Here is a 25,557-nt window from a genome sequence, read left to right as displayed (position 1 = left end):
TTTAATTCAATGGGAGCACAAAACGGAGGGATCTGACTTCAAAATCGAGGAGAGAAGACGCAGACCTGAAGGTTCGTATCGCAAACCTCCAAGATTTATAATGAAAATGATCAGTCATAATATTATATTAGAGTTTTTCTTCGTTCGGAGTATAGAACTAGGAAGAGGTTCAATTAAAATAATATATTGTATATTTTTTCAGACAACTTCCTTGAAGGTGTACGTGGTTTTTGCGTGTTTGATATGAAAACATCAATACATGCGTTGATAAACCTAGGCCAAGATGCTTTCTATAATTATCGTCATTTCAAATCATCTTAAAACTGTTCCTCATTTTTCCCTCCCTTAACCATGTTAATTTTTTTCAATCAAAATACAGAGAGCAAACTTCCACCTATCGTACGCATGCGGAAAAGGGGCATCAAGACTGAATCTGTACAGTTACGACCGAATAATACCGAACGGGATGGGTTTGACAATCATTTTACTTACATAACCAAACCTGAAATAAGTAGATGCTGCCTGGTATTCTTAAAGTAATGTTATGCCCCCCCCCCCCTGCACTAAGCAAAGGGCGTGCAGGGGCGAGGTCTGGGTGGAGGTGCCAGACGACCTGGAAGTGACGTCACTTTACATGTTTTCTCAAACCACCTAGTCTGCAGGCACAGACCCTGACTGAAACTTGGAACAACATGTGTCTCCAGGCAAAGACTAGCACATGGGCCTTCACTACACAAGGCAGGAGCAGGCTGCACATTCAGACCCTAAAGTCGAGTGAAGGGTTTGCACAGCAGACTAAGCACCACAAGTGACTGCATGTCAGCCAGAAAGAAAAAAAATATCCATTTAATTCAAATACCCAAAACTCTTCGGCTTGCATCATTTACAATGTGTTACTTCATATTTCAGTCGCTGAACAAGAATCATGCAATGCATCTTCACTGACAGATTTGCGACAACGCCTCGTGAAGGGCCTCGTAACAGGACATTTTCAAACAAACATTAATTGCCTCAATTCATCGGTACTTCTTTCATAGAAATCCAGATAGTTCAAATGAAATATTAAACAAATCAACTTTTCTATTGGCATATTAAACTTGTTAAAAAAAAAAAAATCTTTTTTTAGATGTTCTTTGAACCCCAGGGGCCCGTTTCATAAAGGACTTGCAACTGTTGTAACTTTGCCATAATAGCAACTACCATGGTAACAGGGCTCAGCAGCCAATCACAATCAAGGTTACCATGGTAGTTGTCATAACAACAGTTGCAAGTCCTTTATGAAACGGGCCATCCTTTATGAAATGTTGCCATCATAAAATGATGAAAAGTGGCACATGACTACCACATAAAAACCATCATAATTAAGGTTTTACATCAAGCTAATTAAATATGAATTTTATTGTAATTGATAAAACATGAAAAAGCGAGTCGCCTTGGGGGGGGGGTAAAATTGCCACGTATTTGTTAGTCTCTTGACAAGTCATTCAGAAGGCGAACACAGTGTTCAGTAAACTTAAGAGTATATCACGCAGCAAAAGCATATATCATCTTTAGAGCTTTACCATTATATCTAATAATAAGGCTTCAATTTCAGAATGCCCATACTCTACCTACCACTATAGGGTATACATGTAAGTCTCTCATTCTTTCTTTCTCTCTTTCACTATATCTTTCTTTTCCCTATTCGTCTTCACCTCCATGTTCTTGATTTTGCTTCGGAAACTCTGACAAAATGAACAAAAAAGCTCTAGTGATTTATCCGCATTAACATATTGCATTAGTTTTATTATTATGTCAACGCATATATTATAATATTGATACAATTTAGGGTACAATTCACAAGCATTTTAACTAGCATTTGAACGGCATTATTAAGTTCAACAATATTTGCTTTCAAATTATCTAATTTCAGCAACCAAAAAAAATGCGGGAAATCTCAAATATAAAACTGTAAGACGCTGCGTTTCATCCCTGCTGAAAGAAATGTCTCACTAAAAGAGCCTTTAAAATTTTTTTTTTTAAGAAGATGATGAAGAAGAAGAAGAAGAAAAAGAAGAAGAAGAAGGAGGAGGAGGAGAAGAAGAAGAAGAGGAAGAGGAAGAAGAAGAAGAAGAAGAAGAAAAAGAAGAAGAATAAGAAGAAGACGAAGAAGAAGAAGGAGGAAAAGAAGAAGAAGGAGGAGGAAGGGGACTATAACAAAGAGCATGTAATCAAAATGTGTACATAAATACATTGATGATTTTAAAGCTGTCATGTTGGTCACTGCGAAAGATACTGGGTAAACGGTTCATCAGTTCATGGAAGAAATGCGAACCAAATAGCTAACAGAAATCTTCAAACAGTTTGAAAGATATTCCCTCCACCTGATCATCTTGTATAATGCAACGAATCATACAATAGGCAATATGAAATAAGGTCAACAGACATCGTATATTTAAACAGGGAACCTTCCTTAAATTAGTTAAATAGATAACATTCATTTTCCTCAATGAAACCCATTCTGGAAAGAATAGGGGTAAATTCTTAACATGCTTAAAGGTCAAGTCCACCCCAGTAAAATGCTGACTTGAATAAATAAAGAAAAATCAAACTAGCATAGTGCTGAAAATTTCATCAAAATTGGATGTAAAATAAGAAAGTTATGACATTTTAAAGTTTTGCTTATTTTTCACAAAACCGTGATATGCACAACTAGGTGAGTCAGTCGATGATGTCCATCACTCACTATTTCTTTTGTTTTTTATTGTTTGAATTATACAATATTTCATTTTTTATAGATTTGACAATAAGGATCAACTTGACTGAACCATATAGTATTAAACAATGCTAATCCCACATGTTCAGGGAGGAATTATTCGTCGTATCACTTTACAATGAGGAGAAAATGAGAATATTTCATATTTCCTATAATAAAATACAAAAGAAATAGTGAGTGGATGACGTCATCAGTCTCCTTATTTGCATACAGACCAGGATGTGCATATTACTGTTTTGTGAAATTAAGCGAAACTTCAAAATGTCATAACTTTCTTATTTTACATCCGATTTAGATGAAATTTTCAGTGTTATGCTTGTTGGATTTTTCTCTTTTTATATTCAAATCAACTTTTTGTTGGGGTGGACTTGAACTTTAATAAAAAGTAGTAAAAATCCACGAAAGGTACTTTCCCCTATGATCGGCGACTTTACTTTTATGAGAAAGAAACTGACGACGCTTTTCCAACGATTATTATCCGCACTCATCCCATTTTACTGGTTGTCGTTAGCCTCTAAGGTGACGTGATATGTTTTCCTTTTTTTCCTTACTCGCTCCTATGATTTATATACTAGTTCCCTCGACTTCTAACTTGTTCCATCAACTCAATAACCCGCTTCCATTCCTAATTCCTCACTACTTCCCATGACTTGTATATCGTTCACTCGACTTATGACTTGTTCTCCCTACTTGATAACCCGTTTCCCCGAGAGACATTTCGAGTCGAGGGAATGAGTTATATGGTTTTATAAGTCGTGGGAACGAGTAAATAAGTTATGGGAACGCCCTACAGTCGAGGGAACAAGTCAATAATTTGTGGGAAAATTGGCAAAAAAAACAAAATCAAAACAAGTCATATAGGGCTCTCCATATAGGCCTATACATCATGTACATGTAGACATGGTATAGAGTATAGACCGACCTCGAAACCTGTGAGGAAATGCATGCTTGAAAATATCGGTGGGCTATATTTGCGCCTTATTTATTTATACATGTATTATTCATTACAAATGATAAATAAGGTAGAGGGTAGTCAGGTTCAGTTATAAAACTGCTTGTCTCACGTCTCATTTATCTTGTGAGTCCAAAATCGAATGAAACCACCGACATGACAGACTGGACTGATTAGAAGCAAAGGCACTCCACCGAGAAATAATTAAAATGATTTCGGAATTCTAATTTGCTAATATGGTACGATCAGTCGTGTGTGTTCTAGAGTGGTTATAATATCCATGCAGTGATACAGTGAATGATTTTCTAATCAAAGATGAGTACTGCCCATCATATATATCTCCCAAACAAAGTACTACTAGAACCATACGAAGTGGTGAAGTTCATAGGTCGTGACCCTAGGTCAAGGTGACTTTGGTTTTAAGATGTTAGCTAGCAATCCTGCTGCCGAGTTCTGTGGAGGGAGCACGTTCTTCTTTCTTGGTCTAGATAGTGAAAATAAATAAAGCTAATGTAAGTGTTGATACAATTTAAAAAAAAATTGCATGAAAATATTGTGTAAAATACGTTGCAAGCCAAGAAATGGACGTTTCCTCTTCATCTGTATCAGTGTACTGTTTTATGTGCTTTTAATGACACTTCAATGATTCAATAATTGCATGTTATTGCATGGAATATATCTGGTACAACAACAAACAGTACAAAAGGATATTAATGGGTTCCAGCATTTTTTGACTTACAGACTATTGTCTTAATCATTTTCATTATTTTGATCAGTCAACCCATAGTAGGTCCATGGTCAACCTAATAAGCTGTAGAGCGATCATTTTAAGAATAACCCATGATTTGACGCTTGAAACAATGATAATTTTCAGTTCTTATGATCAAATAATTTATCAGGGAAAACCCAAAGCTTACTTGCTACCAAAATTAATTTCAAATCCTTTTGACCAAATATAAGGAAGATTTTTTTTTTTTGGGGGGGGGCAGCTCTTTGGTATTTCATGTTACAAATTTTGGTCGTTCGTAGGGCCGTGTGTACCATTAGCGACCCCCCCCCCGAAAGTAGATTATCTAATTCACTATTAAAAATTGACAGTTATATGACTTCAGAATTGTTGTCAGTCAACAATTAATATTGCATTCTGCATGGTAATTTCGAAGGGGGCGCGGAACCGGGGGGGGGGGGGGGGGGGGGCTTTCCACTTTTTTCCAAAACCTTTTATGAAAACGTAAAAATTACCATCCGATTGCTTTATTTTGCAGCCCCACCCCCCCCCCCTCCACACACACACTTTCAAAACCGTTCAGCGGTCCCTTATTCCGTCCCCTAGACAGATAGAGCTCCATACTCATTCTTTTTTTAACAATCTTTTCTTCTCTTCTCTCATCAAACAAATTTGAACATTATAGTAAAATATTACATTCATGATCATGAATTCAAAACGGTATTAAATCGTTATTTAAATGACATTCTCGTTTACAACTTACGATACAGCTGGTCTGTACGCCGGTGCTGGAGCATCATTGCTTGGAGACGTTCCTTGTTCGTCTTCCTTGTCCACATCGCCCTCGTCACCCTTCTCAGATGTCGAATTCCCATCAGGGACGGTGATCATGGTGATAGGTTCGGGCTTTGGCTTCGGTTTTGGCTTAGGCTTTGGCTTAGCTTTAGCATCGTCGCCTTGTTTGGGATCCTGGTTATCGGCTGGTTCAGTCTGTCCGGACCTGGTCGAGAGGAAGAGAAGTTCCAATGTTTTAAGCAGTACACTTTACTTTGCACAGAGATCACTAAAATGTTGACGATGCCGCGCCACCGCCGTCGGAAAAGCCGCACCTATTGTCTCGCTCTGCTGGGCAGGGGAGACAAATGAAGAGTTTGATTACAAAAGGGGCTAGGTCCACTGTGGACCATTCCGATAAAAATCACGTTTTTTACTCTCACTAATTGCAGTATTCTTATGAGAAACTATAATTGTCATGGTGTACTACCCTATCATGTAATCATAAAATTGGCTATAAAAGAAATCTACCTGTCTTCAATTTGTTTCTATTTATCTGGCTGTCTCACCTGCATAGCAGCAGTGCTGACTTTTAAAACTACTATAAAATAATTATTCACAAAAAACACCATTCATACAATGATACAATACTACGTTCATTGACATTTGACCTTGATCATGCGACCTAAAACTTGTCAGTGATACTTGATTACCCCTATATCCACATTTTATACACTATATCTATAAACTTTGAAAGATATGACAGCAATCTCTAAAATGGCCAAAGTTCAATGACCTTAAGTGACCTCTGGCCTTGGTCATGTGACCCGAAACTCGGACGGGATGTTTAAAGATACTTGATTACTCTTATGGCCAAGTTTCATGAATCAGATTCATAAACTTTCAAAGTTAAGATGGTAATTCAACAGAAACCCCATTATGGCCAAAGTTCATTGACCTTTGACGTTGTTCATGTGACCTGAAATTCGCACAGAATGTTCTGTGATACTTGATTACTCTTATGTTCACGTTTTATGAACTAGACCAATACACTTATAGAGATATGATGGTAATTCAACAAATACCTCCAACATGGCCAAAGTTTATTGACCTTAAATGACCTTTAAAGGTCAAGTCCACCCCAGAAAAATGTTGATTTGAATAAATAGAGAAAAATCAAACTAGCTTAACACTGAAAATTTCATCAAAATCGGATGTAAAATAAGAAATTTATGACATTTTAAAGTTTCGCTTATTTTTCACAAAACAGTGATATGCACAACTAGGTGAGTCAGTCGATGATGTCCATCACTCACTATTTCTTTTGTTTTTTATTGTTTGAATTATACAATATTTCATTTTTTATAGATTTGACAATAAGGACAGGACCACCTTGACTGAACCATATAGTATTAAACAATGCTAATTCCACATGTTCAGGGAGGAATTAATCGTTGTATCACTTGACAATGAGGAGAAAATGAGAATATTTCATATTTCATATAATAATATGCAAAAGAAATTGTGATTGGATGACGTCATAGTCTCCTCATTTGCATACCAGCCAGGATGTGCATATAACTGTTTTGTGAAATTAAGCGAAACTTTGAAATGTCTTAACATTCTTATTTTACAACCGATTTTGATAAAATTTTCAGTGTTATGCTTGTTGGATTTTTCTCTTTTTATTCAAATCAACATTTTGTTGGGGTGGACTTGTCCTTTAACCTTGATCATGTGACCTGAAACTTGAACGGGATGTTCAGTGATACTTGATTAGGTCCATTCCAAGAAAATGATTTTTTTTTTCTCATACTGCAATATTCTTATGCGAAACTAAATTTTCATGATTTCCATGTGAACATAAAATTTGGTATAAAATAAATCTACTTGTCTTCATATTTTTTAAAATATTCTTTTCCAAAAAATTCTTGGTGGACCTAACCCCTTTTGCAACCAAACTGAAATGGATCTAACCTCTTTTAAAAAACAGTGATTTTCTTTGCCATTTTGTTCACTTTTTAATGGGAAAATAAACTTTTCTTTGGTATCATCTTGGTATCACTGAGCTCTTCAAATACCAAAACAAAAAATATATTAAGAACGAAACAAAACATTGAAACACAATACACAAATAAGAAAATTATTGTAAACGTACTCTAGAGATATCCTTTTCGCTGGGACAGGTAAGTCCTTTTGGTCTGCCATCTGTTCCTGGTCTCCATCAGCGTGGTCCACCGCCTTCGTGGCACGGTCGTTGGTAGCCAAGTCTGCCACTGGAACAGACTTGGCTGTAGACTTTGGTGTAGGCTCAAGCGTGCTGTCACTGGACCAATCGGTAGGTGCAGTATCACCTTGTGGTGTGTGTGATGGCACTGGCCCAGATGGATCCAGTTGTGTCCTAAGTGATATAAAGAGGGTAGCTATCTTCGTTTTAACGCCTTGCGGAGACTACATGACTAAAACATGGGCCATGCACAAATTTAGTCGTAAATGCGTATCATTTTTGGAAACAAAAATGTTAGCATAGAGTATCAAGGCAATATTTTGGGGGGACTTTTGCATGATGAGGAGGAGGATGATGATGATGATTTCTTTTTTTAGGGGGAAGGTAACTGATATAAAATATTTTTTCTAAACATGAAAATAGATATACATGTATACAGTATATAATATTTTTTACAGTGGCGGATCAGGGGGCACAAAAATTACCGTCATTTTTCAGTAAAAATCTTTTTTTTGCCTGTCAAATTCAGCGTGGGAAAAAAGGCAAAATGACTTTTTTTGTGAAAACAAAATTTCATACGGAAAATGTGCCCCCCCCCCCCCCATTAGAAAATGCTGGATCCGCCCCTGGGTATAAACTTTTATGAAGTATGATTTGAATATAAAATTCACATTTATTTCAAATGTATCAGTCTCCTTTAATACACTTTTTCTGCTTATTTTTTACAGTGACAAAGAAGTATACGTACGGTTCATTTGAGAGTGCATTTACTGTTTCATCCTTCTGATCAGGATCCTTCTTAGCATTAGCATCACCCAACTCGTCTTTGGCTTTGTGTTCCTCTGTGCCATGTTCCTGTTTCTCAATCTCATCTTCGTTCTTGTCGATGGGGGCGCTATCATCTTTGTTCGCTGTGGACGGATCAACGTGCAAAGAAATTTCCAAGGGAATAGAAAAAAAGAAGAAGAAAGAAAGAAACATAAAACTCACTTCAGGGCTACGGATTTGTTTTAAATAAAAACATTTATTACGAAGACAGGGAGGGAGAGGAAGAATAAAGATTGTTGGGATTGTGAAAAAAAGATAGAAAATGAGTTTGAAAAAAGTAAAAAATGACAAAGTGGGAATTTCAAGACGAGAAAATAGGAGATGAAAGACAATAAAACAATATGCTGTGGCATTGGGTGAATTTTAATACCTGTTGTTGTCCCAGACTTCTGTTGTTCCTTTTCCAGAGACTTCTTCTCCTTTTCTTTATCGAGTTCGTCCGTGAACTCGATAGAGGACGGTCTATCAATGCCTATATCACCATTCCCGGGACTGTCCACTCCGTCATTGAGGTGGCCAAGAGGTATCGATGCGCTGGTTTCACTGTGGACTTCTTTAAAGGTTGGTACCTGATCTTTGGCGGGTCTGCAATTATAAGGAAGTCATAGACACCACTCTGATAATTCGTGTGTAAACGACCCCGAAAGAGACAGAGGAGGGGCAATCAACTATATGTATATTTGGTAAATTGCCAATTCGTCTATTGCCAACTCGTCCACTCATCACCTTCTTTTTAATAGTCCAATGCCATTCCATCCATCAACATTTCGGTCCAATAACCATTTCGTTCAATTATCACTTCGTCTAATCACCAGTTCGTCTATGACCATTTCGTCTCATAGTCAGTTGGTCTAATATCCATTTTATTTTCATTCATTTCGCCCAATTAACACTTAGTTTAATTAGACCAAATAGCATGTGGACTAAATGACTATTGGACAAACTGGTTATTGGGCAAAATGGTGAGTGGACGAAATGGCAATTAGACCATGTAGATAGTGGACGAACTGATGGTAGACCAAATGATAGTAGATGAGTTGGTAATTGGACGAATTGGGATCAGACCAATCGAAAATAAACCTCTTCACCATGTTCACGACAACAGGACAGAGTCTTGTTCAGAAAAGTTACAAAGCTTTAATAACTAAAAGGCATTGCTGTGATAACAACCCAAGATACAGTGTGTGACATACATGTATTGGGCAGCCAGCCGGCACCTTTGATTTTTGTTTTTTTACAGATAAATGGCGCTATACATTTTTTTTTTCATTATCATCATCATCATCATCATCATTTTACGATTGTGGAAGCAGGGTGGGGTGGGGGCGAAACAGGTTAGGGCTATGCCTTCGCCATTTTGTCTTCTCTTCTTTTACATGTTATAATGCTCTTCTTTCTATTTCTTTCCTCTTTTCACTAATTGAAAAATTATAGGGGCAGTCGCCCCTGCCACGAATCTTCACAGCTGCAGTAAAAAATGCTTTGCATTATTGAAAAAAAAAATATTACCCCACCTTGACATATGATAACATTCACACACAAAAAACAAAACAATAATCCCTTATCTTTGTTTTTAATCTAACAACTTGTAAACTTGTTTACCAAGCATTATAGAAATATAAATATAAATTGCTGTTGTACAATCATAATTATTCAATATTTAGAATAATAATGAGAACACAAAAAGAAATAAATATAAAGAACATTTGATGAGAGAAAGCATCACAGAGAATCAGTGATTGTGATTTAATATTCATTTGTGATCAGGATATCCCTGCAGGGTCGTACAACATGTTGAGTAAGGGGGTTCGAGGGCTTCGCGGGACCCCCTATAGGAACCCTTAAAAGGTCAATATACTTTCTGATGATTTTGGAAAGGAAAGTATAACATCTTTTGGGTGATTTTTCCCCCGTTATCCTTTTTTATTTCCATCTTTAATACTAACTTTTCTCATTTTCCCCCCAAAATTGAAACCATTTGATAATTATTATGAACTCACCCTTTGCAGCACACGCAGATAATTGCAATCAGTAGTATTAGAAGAAGCACGGCACCGCCGACCGATATACCTATGATAGCACCTAGACTCAAAGGACCTGCCCAAATTAATATACAGTCAATTGAATATTCATGATAAAAGGTTGGTATTTACATATATATGAATTAGGGGTAACCAACGATATATTTACAAAATTTGTTGCAATAATCATTGTTGCTATGGACATGAAAGGAGGACAGTATTGTGATGTCAACAAAACTGAATATGGTCTAGCCATTTTGTATTTTTATTGCTTTTATGCGGAAAATAAATACTACTAAATGGATATCACGTCTATGATCAAAGCTTAACCAGATAGTTTGTCGCTAAAGTGGTCCATTAATATTTTCGATCTTTAAGGATGTATAAGCATGACAAGAGTATAAAGTTAAAGGAAGGCCCGTGGCTTGCATTTTGCCCAGTTTACAAGTAGCGGTAAATTGACAGAAAAAATATAGGTTATAGGTGCTTTAAGAAAATCACAGAAAGCAAATAAAGGATACCTTAAAATGTAGATTTGTTGTTCTATTTTGGGGTTTCTCTTACTGATATTTCTTCTTCTCTCTTTTTACATTTTATTCGCTTCCGTCCTAACATTAGACCCGCCATAATCATGACAATTCCAGTGCAAGATTCCAATCTAAGGTGCATTTCTCTTTTCAACATATCCAGTGGAATGTTTTACCTGTCATTTTTTCATTTGATTAAAATGTAACATTTCCTACACACCTTCACAGGAGAAAACGGCGAATATTTGTCATTCAAAATCATTTTTCTTTTGGCTAATTTAAAATGTCATAGGGATGTTGAAGGGTTGCATCGACTATATCGATCTTGTACAAGCTTTATATAATCATGATGATAAAAGAAGAAAAAAAAATGAAATAAACAACGTTTCATTACGAAATTACCTCCTGGCGATTTCGTTGAACTTATATTAGGCTCAGTCGTTGACACTGTTGGTGGTGACGAAATGATATCTGAGTCATTTGTTATCATCTGCCCTTCTGTCGATATCATCATCGAAGTGTTTTCAGCGTCACTTGTCGTATCGGACACTGTTATCGTCGAAGTCGTAGATATCGTTGCATTGTCCGAGACATTGAACATGGTTGTTGGCAATGTCGTCGATGATGAGGTATTGTCTGTTGTAAAGACCATGGACGATGACGTCACATTCTCTGTAGTATTCGACATCGTTGCGGACACCGGGTCAGTAGTCGTTGAATTATCGGCAGTAACCATCGATGTTGTTGAATTCATCGTTGTTGAGCCCAATCCACTCGAAGAAGTTGGCGAACCAGTATCAGATTCTGAAGTTTTAAATATATATTCTTTCATTACGTACGATATTGGTATAACACATGAGAGTGTCGCTCGGAAGAAGGGGGTATGGGCGCTGCGGGGGGGGGCGGGCGGGCTTCTAAGTAAATAATTCAAAGGGACGTAAATAGATTTAAAATTGTGAGAATTCAACATAATTTAAAAAACGGGTTTCCTTCACCATTTTCGTAAAGAGTATGAGTGCGCTAGTGCCCTTTGGTAAGGTAGTTATCCTCATTACCATGTCCCTCGGAGAGGACCTTAAGCCGTTGGTCCCCTGGTTGCTTGCTCACAGGCATTCGTGCTTTCTTAGCAGTCAGGTAAAACAACCTCGGTATAACATGAGATGAGATAGAGTCACCCTTAGTTGTTGTTGTTGTTGTTTTTGTTGATGTGTGTGTGGGCGTTTCATGTGTGATAAGCATCATAGGTCATGCACCGCTTTCAAGCCGTTCACAGTAAGAAACTGAAAGTCATGCCCAGCTTTGGTCAACATCCACAATACCGAGTATCGAGGGTTTTTATTCATCGAAAGTTAAAGATCGATACGTTGCAAAAGTAACATCAAAATCGTATTAGGAATGTGTGCAATGGAGGGTACAAAATTGAAAATTCGATAAAGGCCACTGCAGACCCTACAGGGCGATTCCATACGTGTCGTAAGGGACATTTTGTCAACAATTTCTAGTCTCTTAGCTGATTGCTTGAGCAATAAAAAACTATTTTTGGTCAATAATAAAGTTATAGTGGGTATAGTCATGTGAAAAACGGATTACCAACAAAAAAATATTTGATTATGGCTGAATTAATATGGCATATCACTTAAAGACCTTAGCTGTCTTCAACTCCTTCAAAATAAAGCAGCAAAGCTTATACACTGTAAATCAAAGTATAACCATGTCTCTCCTCTTTGATCTCCATTGGCTCCATGTTAATGATCGTATCAAACATAAGACCTTAACTCTAACTTATAAATGTGTTAACAATCAAGCCCCAACCTATTCACCTGACCTTCTCTTTGCACACACATCCAAATACAACACTCGCTCGGTACCTCGTACTGCTAAACAATTAGGTGATAGGGCCTTTTCTACCGTTGCCCCTAAAACATGCACACACAGAAAATTTTACACAAGTTGTGTTAAATTTTACACAACTGTGATGTACGTATAGAACTCCACAACAATTGTGTGAAATTTTACCTAACCCCTATTTTGTAAAATATACAAAACTATTATGTAAGAATTTACATTTCTGCAAAGTAAATTTTTTACATAATTGCTGTGTAATTTTTTCATTTTGTAAAAAATACACATCTGCGATGTACGTATAGAACTCCACAACAATTGTGTAAAGTTTTACCTAACCCCTATTTTGTAAAATATACCAAACTATTATGTAAGAATTAGATTTCAGCTAGGTAAAATTTTTACATACTTGCTGACTAATTTTTTTTAATGCATCATTTTGTTGTAATTTTTCTTCAGTATTCTGTACCCTTTACTCTGTTATTGTGTTCACCCAATAGGTTCTCCATGTACTAGCAGAGTAAAGGGTACAGAATACAGAAGTAAAATTTACACCAAAATGATTCATTTAAAAAAATACACAGCAGTTATGTAAAGTTTTTACCTTGCTGAAATGTAAATTCTTAAATAATAGTTTGGTATATTTTACAAAATAAAACAATTATACAGAAAATCATGTAAAAAAAGAACATATATTGTAATATTATAATGACACAGACAAGAACACATCGATCATTATATACATGTAACAACTTTTTTTAACTTTATATGTTTATTTAGAAACAAAATTACATGAATTATTTATACACATAATTATAAGGGATTAGAAAAAATAACTATTAATTACAATATTTACAAATAATTAGGATGATTCTATAAAAACAACAACAAGGAATATAAAATGGTGGAAAAAAATTATATATGTACTTTAAGTCATGTTTTGAAAAACTAGTAGGCCTCCCATGTAAATTGCTGAAAGATGCGGTTGCAATATTTTGAGTAGGAAAAAAAAAGAAAAAAAATTAAGAGAAAAGAAGAAAAAGAGGAAGAAAAAGAAAGGGTGAAGGGTAGATAATTGTAAAAATAGCGTTTTTAATCATGTATAAGCCATTTTACCCTGATTTTACCCCTGTTGTTCAATTTTCAAAAAATATTATGATGTCACCCCCCCCCCCTGGAAAGTTCGCCCCTCCTACCAAAACACCCTGGCGCCTCCCCTGGCTATATGGCATGTTATTGCTTCTACATCCGAACTATTGGAAAAATGCAGGCACCCTACACTTTGGAATTCTCTTTTTGGTGACAAGCTAATGAGTCAAGTATAAAACACCTATTGAAAATATCAGGTCATTTAATTATTAACGATAATTAGGGCAAACAAACAATCATTATAGATGATGGAAATGAGAGAAGTGTTTTGAAATATACACAGAATAATTATATCACATACAGGTGCATTTCTACTCTAGTTTACATACAATTTAACTGCCTTTATAAGTTCACCACCCAGATCAGGCCTTAACCAACTGGGGGGGGGGTGGGGGTCTATTTGATGACCCCCTCCCCCTCAACGATTCACACAATATCTCCATAATGCATAGTGGTCTTGGCACAAGCTTTCATGAATTTTTTTTTAACAAGTATCGCACAACTTTCAACAGTGTCAACACCAAATTTATCGTGACTGCACATACAGATTTAAGGCCACGATCCTTTGAAAACTTTTCATCAAGTCAAAAAATGACTAAAAAACATGATTTTGGGTACAAATTCAATGCAATATTTCTATGTTTCAATAAATCAATATAAAAATTCACTTTTAAAATTCAAATGGCTGAAATGACTTAATTTTAGCATAATCATACTTCAATTCAATTATGCTTGCAGAGATCACTGCGCATTGTGGAGTTATCACGTGAATCGTTGAGGGAGGGGGCCAAATTGACCCGCCCCCATTGGAATAGGGTTAAACAGTCTACAAGTTGACATTTACTAAGTCAGGTTTGAACAGTCTACAGTTTGACATTTACTTTGTCAATTAAAAAACAAAAGCAGTTTAAAAAAAATGTTGACATCACTCAACATAGGAACTTCTTTAGAGCAAAAGTTCATTGGAAGAAAACAACTTAACAAAATATAAAATTACTTATAATTAAGACCATACTTCATACAACTAAAAACTTTCTGACTTAACCCTAAAAAGACTAGGTTATTTTGGGCCCTGTGAAAACTTTTTTTGGGGGGGGCATCAAGTGCCACCCCTCCCCATGCGCATTGTGGAGTTATCACGCAGATTGTTGAGGGAGGGGGGCCAAATTGACCCCCCGCTGCCCCCAAAGGAAAAGGGTTAAACAGTCTACAAGTTGACATTTACTAAGTCAGGTTTGAACAGTCTACAGTTTGACATTTACTTTGTCAATTAAAAAACAAAAGCAGTTGAAGAAAACAACTTAACAAAATATAATAATTAAGACCTTACTTCATACAACAAACAACTTTCTGACTTAACCCTAAAAAGACTACGTTATTTTTTTGGGGGGGGCATCAAGTGCCCCCCCCCCCCCCCCGAGATCTCGGCCCAGGATCACTGTGAAACTTTGCAGGTGCGTAAAGCATTGCGTACACTACAAAACAGTGTCATCACTACTGAAGTTGAAGCGAAACAAAGTATAGTTATTGAATGCGGGCTGCAAACTGGCTTCAGATATCAGATAACGAGTCGACTAAACAGTCTACAGTTTGACATTCACTTTGTCAATTAACCGCCCCCCCCCTCCAAAAAAAAGAGAAAGTTTAACAAAACATTTATCAACACAGGAACTTCTCTTAAGCAAAAGTATCTGGAAAGGCAATAAACTTGCTAGCTCACATGAGGACAGTTAGATGTTGGTATTCATTATTGACTCATAGGCTGTCTCGAAGATTCTGAACTCCCTGATCGCACTGCATTTTACAGCTCCTTTCATCTCATAAATGTATGTTTGTAGGAACTCCCACGCACCACAACACTGAGGCTGGTATTCTAGATCCAGGACATACACTGCTTTATAGCATGTATCTACGGCTTTCATTAGGCTACTTTGTTCCAATGCCCGCCTTTCCACAATGATGAAAATTTGCACTGGTTTAAGGAGAGACCCAATGACTAGTATGAACGGTTGAGGTCGACTTTCAGGTACAATATCTTCCAGGAACTTGTCTAGTGCAAGGTTTTCCTGAACAGAAGAATGAGAGAAAAAGAGAAAAATATTCATGCAAAAGAGGTTCAGAACTGGATTGGCAGGAAATATAATTTTGATAGATAATTCAAGCCAGGATTACCTTAAGTACAGATCTTCAAATGAAAAAAAATAAAAATCTGAATCAAAATTCATGGAACACACCGTTGACCAAGAGTTACTGACCCTGACCATTGGCTGGTCACATGACATGAGGAAATTTATCTGTTCATCATTGATTATCTAAAGAAAATGAATCTTGTCCTCAGATCTGCAGATTTATCTTTATTGCAATGCCTGGACTCATATAAAACTTTGGTGTTCGGGTGATGCAAATTAAGAGCGACCATTAATTTACAACCGCGCTGCAAATAAAGCAAGCGGGGCGAAGGTTCGCGGTTGGTCATCAACGCGACGCAACGACCGAACACGACAGAACACTACACTGATCTGTGGCTAAAGTCATTAAATTTTAAGTCACCACATTCACGTACATGCATATAATTTACCTCTACAAGAGCTATAACTAGCATCAATCATTTGTTCATGAAATAAAAAAGAAGTTTCTATTCTTACCTTCAAATTTGTCCACATAATCCCCAAGCCCCCATCCTCGCAGCACCGTTTCGACGTACGCCATGTTGCCAGAGTACGGTATTTTGTACTTCAAAATTAAGAACTTCTGAATTTTACACTGCGCGCACGTGTCAATAAAACAAAACACAATTATGTAGAAAAACTAAATACACAATCGCCGTGTATTTCGCACATCAATAAAACAAAACACGATATGTAAAAAATCTAAGTTCACAATCGCCGTGTATTTCGCTCATCAATAAAACAAAACACCATTGTGTAAAAAAAAATAATAAATCACAATCGCCATTTCGCATAACACGGATGTGGAAAAACTTTTCCCAATCATCATGTATTTTGGACTCCATTACTATGTAATATTTACCCAAACGAGGTTAAATACCCTTTTTACAATTCACATATGTATTTTAAATGCTTACAAACTGGCAAAGTAGAAATTTTTTACAAGATCTTACATAGATTGTGTATAATTTATTCTTACATGCTATTTTTTTACTTAACATTGGCAATATTTCTGTGAGTGTGGAACTCCTTGCCGCCTTCACTAAAGACTTCCCAACACTTTCCTCATTTAAGAAATGTCTAAAAACTTACCATTCTAATTTTTCTGTACGGTTTCCATAAAATGTTCATAATTTTGTAGTTATTATTCTTATATTTCGTACTCCCTATTTGTGTTCTGTTATTCTTTCTTTTTTTAATGCGCTTTGTATCTGATGAAAAGGCGCTATATAAATGAAGTGTATTATTATTATATTATTTAGGGCGAAAATATTGTGTGTCGTACGGGACTCAGAAATGCCCCGTACGACACGCAACATTTTCCCCTCTAATTCACCCATGGACAGCATATTTTTGTTGGTTGTCATTTTTTCATATGTCTTCCCAGTTACTCTATAATTACCACAAAACAAATTGAAATTCTTCGTTTGTTTGGACAATAGGTTGAAAAATGTTGCCATAGCTGATTTTTCTAGCATGGAATCGCCCTATTGTAATAGCTCGAATACGGGGGGGGGGGGGGGGGGGAGTAGTCATTGATCATGTAAATGCATTCCTGAAAAAAATGCAATTGTGTTCATTGTTGAATCAGGCAAACCCTGGTAAAAAAAGGCAACCTTTAACCAATTCAAAGGTGTCTCTTTTCCCCCTAGTGACATCACGTTTTGGAAAAATCCCACGACAGTGTAATATACATTATTCTCTCGTTATCGTACTTCCTCTTAGTAATCGTCGACATACTTGTATGGATCGCTATTGTTGACAAAACCATAATTTCAGAAGAAAATGCAAATAAGAGGTTGGAACATTTAATAATGTACCGTTTTGAGGCAAATGCTATGCTAAGGTAAAAAGAAATACTACCAAACATGATTTATTTAAATCGTTAAAAATATAGATTCCAGTCTTGTAATATTGCAAAAATGTTTTAGGGGGTTGAATTTGGATAAAATGCAATATTTTGCAGGCCCCGTTCCAGAAGTGTTTTTTTTAAGGTAGGGGGCATGGAAAAGGAGGAAAAGGGCAAACATCAGAAGTCATATGAAGTAGGAAGATACATTGTAAGTGCCAACTGCCAATGTGTTTTCACTAATACTTCCTTTCTACTGGAAATTGCACTCTTTTCAATATCTCGGGAGACAAATTATTATTTTTTTAGATATTAGGAGTGGTTTTTTTAATCGTCATAACATCTTTAAATCATAAGTAAAAAAAAAAAATTGAAAAAGATTATGTACATTTTGGTCACCAACTTGTTAAAGTTATATTTTTTCGGTATCACCTTAAAGGGGAAGTTCATTCTGACAAAAAAAATTATTGTAAAAATAAAAGAAAAAATAATAAAAAATATTGCCAAAGGTTTGAGAAAAATCCATGAAAGAATTTAAAACGTTTGTAGAATTTTAATTATTTGATTTGTGACGTCATATATGAGCAGTTTTGCTACACATCGAATAGTAAAAGAAATTAATGAAATGTCATTTTCTTAGAAAATTGTAAATTTTTTTTTGCTGTACCTTCAGTATATCAATAGACAAACCGTGACACCTGTTCCTAAAAAGAAACCAAAAATAGTCTCTACAAACCATTAAAGAATTGAAATGCATATGCATTTTATATTACATAACGCATCGGACAGCTGCTTGTTTATGACGTCACAAATCCAAAACTTGAAATTCTAATATTTATTTAACCTTTAATAGATTTTCCTTAAATCTTTTCCAATATTTTTTATTACCTTTTCTGCTATTTCTACAACAAACTGTTCTTCGGGGTGAACTTCCACTTTAATTCTGTCATAATCACAAACACGTTCAATTTATATAAGAGCTGACGCAGCAGGCAAAAAACATGATCATAGAAGATGTGACAACATTGTGATCAAAATACAAAATGGTTGAATAGACACATGGAATTATTTGAACCAGTGTTTCCACTTTGAAGGAAATTTCCCGAAATACGGATCATTTTCAGGTAATTTTCGGGAAATGAACAAATTCTAGGAAATTCCGGGAAATCAGAAAATTACAATTAAACTACAATTAAACGTAGCAACTTTCAATATTCATGTTAAAAAATATGTTTGCCTTATACGTAGCTCGAAATTTTCTGCTCGCACTCCGCGCTCACATTTTGTAATTTTGTTGCTATTTTTAATTAAAAAGTGCATTTAACAAAAAAAAGTTAAATTCCTTGATTTTGGTCACTTGGACCAAGTTTTGGCTCGCTTTGTTATTGCCAGATTTTTTTTTTTTTAAATAAAGTTTTAAAATTCCGGGAAATGTCTATGAATTTCAGGAAATTTGAGATTCTTTTTCGAGAAGTTTTTTTCGGATCTGTTGAAACACTGATTTGAACACGATATATTTGATCTTATCTCTTGCTGAATTCGTTGGACTTTATCATACTTTTTCATTTTGTCATTGTCTAATTATACATGCTACATGCAGGCGTAAAACATATGAAATTGCGTGTAAGATTTTTGTTTTATTATTATCATAAGCGTCTATCCAGATTCCAGCAAACCGAATTTATATTTTATTTAGAATCTAGGATTCGCTCTTATTTTATAAACGTTCACTTAGTTAAACATTGAGGTGTCCAGAAACCAATGAACAGGCCTACCCAGCAGTATGAAATAAATAAAATATCATAAATAATAGACAAAATAAAAATAAAGACAAACAAACCCAACTCTCCTCACACTTCTACAGATACATGCGTGATCAAAAGATAGCTAGTTTGTGTTACAAAAAAAAACAATACGAACATGTAACATGACTAGGGAGGATTTGCAAGAAAATATTTGCAATAATCTGCAAATTTTCCAATTATAAGTCAAATTTAACTGAAGCAAATCAATTAATAAAATAGTTATTGATGCAAGAAGCAGACCAGGGCCCCGTCTTACAAAAACTTACGATTGATCCGATCAATCTCAAATATATGGAAATCTATCATTGTTTTCTTTAGGAACTTCATTCTATTTACATTGAAAACAAGAAGAAGCATTCCGATTTGTCAAGAGAACAGTGAATGTGTGAATATACGTCATTTCTATAAAATATTTTGAACCAACAAATATTTTAGATATTGATGTTGTTGGCTTTCCATAGTTACGATTGGTCAAATCAATCCCAACTCTTTGTAAGACGGGATTCAGCATTTCAAGTGCAAATTTACAATTAACTGTAATTCTTATGGTTGATTTGAGGACCAATAATTGACCTGTAATCGATAGCAATTTTTTTGCGAAACCCCATATGAGTTAAAAATTAATTGGAATAAAAGAAACTGCACATTACCAGTTGTTGATGGCAACATCGTGGTAGCATTCATGTCCACTGTGGCCATGGTGGGGGATGTTGTATTGTCGGGTTCTGTAGTATTACTGTTTATTGTGGTCATGATGGTAGTAAGGTTTGTGACATTCATGGTAACACCTGTTGTAGAACTCCCTGAATCTGTGGTAGCGGTGGTATCGGAATCCGTTGCGTTATTTGTTGCGGTGAACTCTGCGTCAGTGGTTGATGTAGGAGTTGTATCATTCATGGTACCATCTGTTGTAGAACTCCCTGAATCTGTGGTAGTGGTGGTATATGTGGTAGTGGTATCCGTTGCGTTATATGTTGTGAAGGACCCAGCGTCAGTGGTATTCGATGTTGTCATGATTTGGGTAGATGTTGTCGAGGAGTCTGTGGATGAAGACTCCATGCCAGACGTTGGGCTAGGAGACATAGTCTCTGTTGTGTCGACAGTAGTGTTAGTACCATTTGTAGGCATGTCAGTTGTGGTTGTTGCCGCAACATCCAACGAAGAATATGATACGATTAAAACTAGGACAGCCACCCGCCTTGCAATCCGGCAGCTAACCATGGTGGTGGACTTTCCTCAATCTATAAAGCAATCAAAGATTTAAAAACAATGAACAAAGTTGTATTTTTTTTTATAACATAACGATTTAAGAAGGTTGCAAAGGTTGCCACTATAAGCTCAGCTTTACTGCGTGGCAACCCCGGAAAACAATATCAAATTATATTTAATAATGCTGTCTTAAAGTAAGAGTGCAGATGTATACAACCGCGTAGCCAGGATTTCATTTTGGAGGGGGGCGGTAAATGGACGCGAAGCGCGCTCCCTAGGGGGTGGGTGCAGGGAGGGGGAGTTTCCCCCTCCCGCGCGAAGCTTTTGGTGTTTTTGGTGTTTTGGTGTTTCATAAATTAAAATGAAAAGGAGCCGTCTCTCTTGTCTCTAGTACCAATATCAGCTCCAATTCAGTTGACTATATTGTGATTTTGAGCCTTGTTTTCATGAACCTTGTTTTCAAAAAAGATTGTGAACGCACAAAAAAGGAATACAATGGAGGAAATTAAAATAATAATAACCCCGCGCGAAGCGCGGAAGCTATAGCGTTTCATCAATTTTTTTGCCATGAAAAGGGTCCCGAGAAAAGGGTATTCTCAAACATTTATTGAATACTTCCCTTGGAAAGATCAGATTTGATTACAAACAATTTAGCGACAGTGCATATCTTTAACTCGCAAAACAGAGGAGAAGAAGTGTATATGCCGGGAGGAAGATATTCCTCCCCGCGCAGAGCAACGAAACTCTGAAACTTCAAAGGGCGGACGTTTCATCAAATGCAGATATCTCCAATACCCCATCAGCTCTAATTTAACTAATTTTCTAAGATTATTGAACTTCATTACAAGGAAAATAGTGCGCAAAAGTTGAAACTTCTGTGATTCATTGAAATTATATAAAAAAGTGTACCTTTAATTTCTTTGACTTATCCTGAAGCGCTTTATTTTGAATTATAAAGAAACTTAAAAGACATTCAAAATTTCAAACTGAGGGCGAAAAACAGGACATGAGATGAATGTGCAGGGAAATGACATGAAGTTTAATAGAATTTGATAAAAAAATATTGTACTTTTTTATTTAATACGACACAAATGTTATACCTTCCTCTTTTTAAATTAGGAACCTGTTTGCCCCAAAATTATGGTTGTTTAGTAATGAGCTGAAAAGCGGAAGAAGTTGCCTTTATGGAGGTGACGGCAGAAATTGATTTAAAGATTTTACCCGCCCGGAGCCGACCCGACCAGAAGTTGCGCGATCAATAAAAAAAAAAGATAACTTCATATATTTCGGCCTAACCTTACTCTAATTCCATGCCCTAATGTATACATTTGAACTTTAACTGGCAAGAAAAACATATTGCTGAGGTGGAAAAACAGGGTAAGAGAAAGGGTGGGGGAAACAATGGAGCAAGAGTGAAGGAGTTTCTCTTTTGAGAAAAAAAAATAAACAATAAAAAAAAAAAAAAAAAGCTACCTTTCTTCCCTTTCCTTCCTTCCCTTTTCCTTTTCTCCTCTCTTTTTTCCCTTCTTTTTTTTTCTTTTTGGGGACGTTTTGGGGGGGGGGCGACCGCCCCCCCTGGCTACGCGCCTGGATGTATAATGGGGGGGGGGGGCAATAACAATAATAATAACAATAACATCCAATAATAATAATAATAATAACGTTAGAAATTGATAATAATAACAGTGATGGTAATAATAATCTACCAAATCCACTCTGTAGTGTGCTAATGAAAAGACACATAGAATCGAAGTTCCTTTTTTTATTATTATTTTGAAACTAAGACCCATTATCTATTGCTCATGGATAGTTTCATATACAAAATAAGAAAATAAATTATATGGAGGCTTTGTCAACATGGTTTCCCAAGTTGTAAAATATAAGAACTACGTATATAAATATATCATTTGATAACAATTGATGGGGTTATGACTTTAAAAAGAATATAATAACAAAATGCAAGAATAGAGAGAAAAAAACATATCGCTTACTTACCTACTACGAATATTGTGTTGGCAGAATCATGCTAATCAACCTCTTAGTGTTAAACCTGCTTGAAAGTGAGATATTGGATTACTGATAAAGGGAAGAAGACAGTAGAAAAATAAACTTCAGAAACTGCCATTGATCTCAGAAACATGTGATCCCATAATGAGAAGATGAATTCAGCTTCCTCCTTGAAACAAGTCAATGATTTAAATTGCTGCAACAGGTAGCTAACGAAACCTTATGAGGAAATGGACAAGAATTTATTCAGCGCCAGTCTACCATAACAATTCTTTACAGAGTTACGATTTATTATTGTTGAAAACGGCTTTTTCTTTCAAAATTTTTCCTATTGAGTGTTTTCAATGGTTGACATTGTGGCGCTCTTTATGGCACACGATATGCAGTATTTGTCAAGTATGTGTTCCTTGTGCAGTTATTTTTTGTATGCATGCATGTTCCTTTACATGAACTTATTTTTACCCAAAATGGAATTTCAGAATTAGGGGGGGGGGTGATTTATTTTGAAAGCGCATCTATTTACCCCCCCCCCACACACACACACACACACACACACCAAACGCTATTCAAAGCACTCGAATTGTTGGCTTAGGGTTAATTTATTGAATTAAATCTTAAAGATTTTACCCGACGTTTTTAGAGGGATCTTTATTTTATTTTATTCATTTTTTTGCTATTCACGAATGAAAAGTGACAAAATTAATGCAGAAAAATGTCTTGCCAAAGAAAAATAGGTCCTCGGTGGGATTCGATCACACAAACCGACTCCATTATACACTCGGCAAAAAAAGTTCTTGGACACTTATAAAAGTTAAAATATTCCGTATAGATATTTGATTAAAGGTAAATTATTGTATGTCAACATGACCAGACAATATTCCTCTTCCAGTATGACTTGACATTTTCATGTGAACAGTCATGCATGGGTGGTTAAACGCTTTAAACAATAGCAATGTCAGAAAAAGAAAATTCCAAGAAATGCTCAGTCAGTGCATGGCTGGTTACAGGCATTGAACAATAGCAATGTCAGTAAAAGAAAATTGCAAGAAGACGATCAGTCATTCTTTCAGTTGTGAAAGTTTGTGTGGCATTAATATCCATTAAAGGGATCGTTTAACTTTGTGAGCAGCTGATTTAAAAAATTCTCAAATTGAGACGAAACACGTGTATGAGTGCCTGTATTTGTCCTCAAAAACCCTGAAACAGACTTCAATATAGGATGAAAAACTGTAATTTAGATACAAGTAGCAATGTATTAGCTTGATTTTGAGAACCGTCTAGTAGACAGGCTCAGCTTATGACCAGTTTTCTCCAATTCAAAAAGTCCGTTGGCTATGTTGACTGCCTTCTGCTGTGTGTATCTCCTATACACACGCTATTAGCTGCACTGTCCATTCAGTGTATACCTTGTACACACTGTATGTAGGTCATGCTGTGTTCATCTAGAATTAATGTGTTGTGTTGCACAGATTCGCTCTATACACATAGTCATTGAAACCAACTCCCAATTATTTTGAAACTTTGGTTTACATCTCCAATGTTTTAAATTGATCCTGTAGATATAATACTTTGAAACTTTTGAGATGGTATTTTTACAATATAAGCCTAATGTTTAGCCCATTTTCAAGAACCAAAATGAGAATTTTTTAAATCAGAACAAAGTGAAATGATCACTTTAAACGATAAAAGCAAACTTAAAGTCAAATACCACTCTAAAAGTGAAGAGAAAGCTATCCACCTTGGATGCATCACTATTCCACTGGAATTTTAAGTCAAAGTTAAGTCGATGAAAAAAATGTCAAATTTCAGTATCTTGGCATAAGCAAAAGAAAAGTATCCTTATCCTCCTATCTTCTGCAGGGGTGGTGGCCCTAGGTCGACCACTCCTAGGGCGGTCTGTAACTTCATCAGTAGCCAAATACCGCTGGTTCAAATTTAAAATTGGTGAAACCTGGAAATATCGAGCCACTTGTCTAAATGACTGCCCAGACTGCAACATTCCTATTGCTCTTGCACGCTCTTGGTTGGAAAGCTTCATCTTGAAAGTGAATGTCCAAAGGATCCATCTCATTATGCATCTCATGATGCATCCCTAAGCATTTAATTCAAATGATAACTACCTGTTGAAGTTGTTGAATGTATGCCTACAGGATGGCCATGATCATTAGCATTTGAATGGTCCATTTCATGCAATTTTCTTTTACTGACATTGCTATTGTTTAAAGCATTTAATCACCCATGCATGACTGTTCACATGAAAATGTCATGTCATAATGGAAGAGGAATATTGTTTGGTCATGTTGACATACAATAATTTGCCTTTAATCAAATATCTATATGGAATATTTAAACTTTTATAAGTGTCCAAGAATTTTGTTTGCCGAGTGTACAAAAAGATATATTTCTATTGGTAGGTTGGAGTCGGTTTTCTTTGAGGGACCGGAGCACACTTGTTTTGTTTACACCGCAACTGTAAAGACGTATACCAAGATGGCTGAGAAGGACACCAAGAAGGCTCCTAAGAAAAAAACCAGCGACCCATCCGCCTGCTGCTGAGATGGTTATGACAGCAATTAGCGAATTGAAGGAGCGGAATGGATCTTCGCTCCAGGCAATCAAGAAGTACATCGAGCAGAACTTCGATGTCCAGATGGACCGACAGCTCATTTTCATCAAGAGGGCTCTGAAGGCTGGTGTGGTGAAGGGCAAACTTACGC

At 36.1% G+C, this 25,557-nt stretch overlaps 1 protein-coding gene across 1 annotated transcript; it reads right to left on the bottom strand.

Moving 5' to 3' along the window:
- Positions 1-1,752: 1,752 nt before the first annotated feature.
- Positions 1,753-23,145, bottom strand: LOC129280396 (mucin-2-like). Its single transcript, XM_064112418.1, has 9 exons — positions 22,829-23,145; positions 20,275-20,865; positions 11,214-11,615; positions 10,264-10,360; positions 8,634-8,848; positions 8,184-8,346; positions 7,367-7,609; positions 5,198-5,434; positions 1,753-4,191 (listed from the first exon to the last, which is right to left on the bottom strand). Exons 2-9 carry the CDS (start codon positions 20,843-20,845, stop codon positions 4,110-4,112), a joined length of 2,010 nt encoding a protein of 669 aa, XP_063968488.1. The 5' UTR covers positions 20,846-20,865; positions 22,829-23,145; the 3' UTR covers positions 1,753-4,109.
- Between the last annotated feature and the right edge of the window lie 2,412 nt (positions 23,146-25,557).

Source organism: Lytechinus pictus, chromosome 17, assembly GCF_037042905.1.
Source record: "Lytechinus pictus isolate F3 Inbred chromosome 17, Lp3.0, whole genome shotgun sequence".
NCBI lineage: Eukaryota > Metazoa > Echinodermata > Echinoidea > Temnopleuroida > Toxopneustidae > Lytechinus > Lytechinus pictus.
Note: the sequence above shows the minus strand (reverse complement) of the source record. Positions and strands in the feature narration are given on the sequence as shown.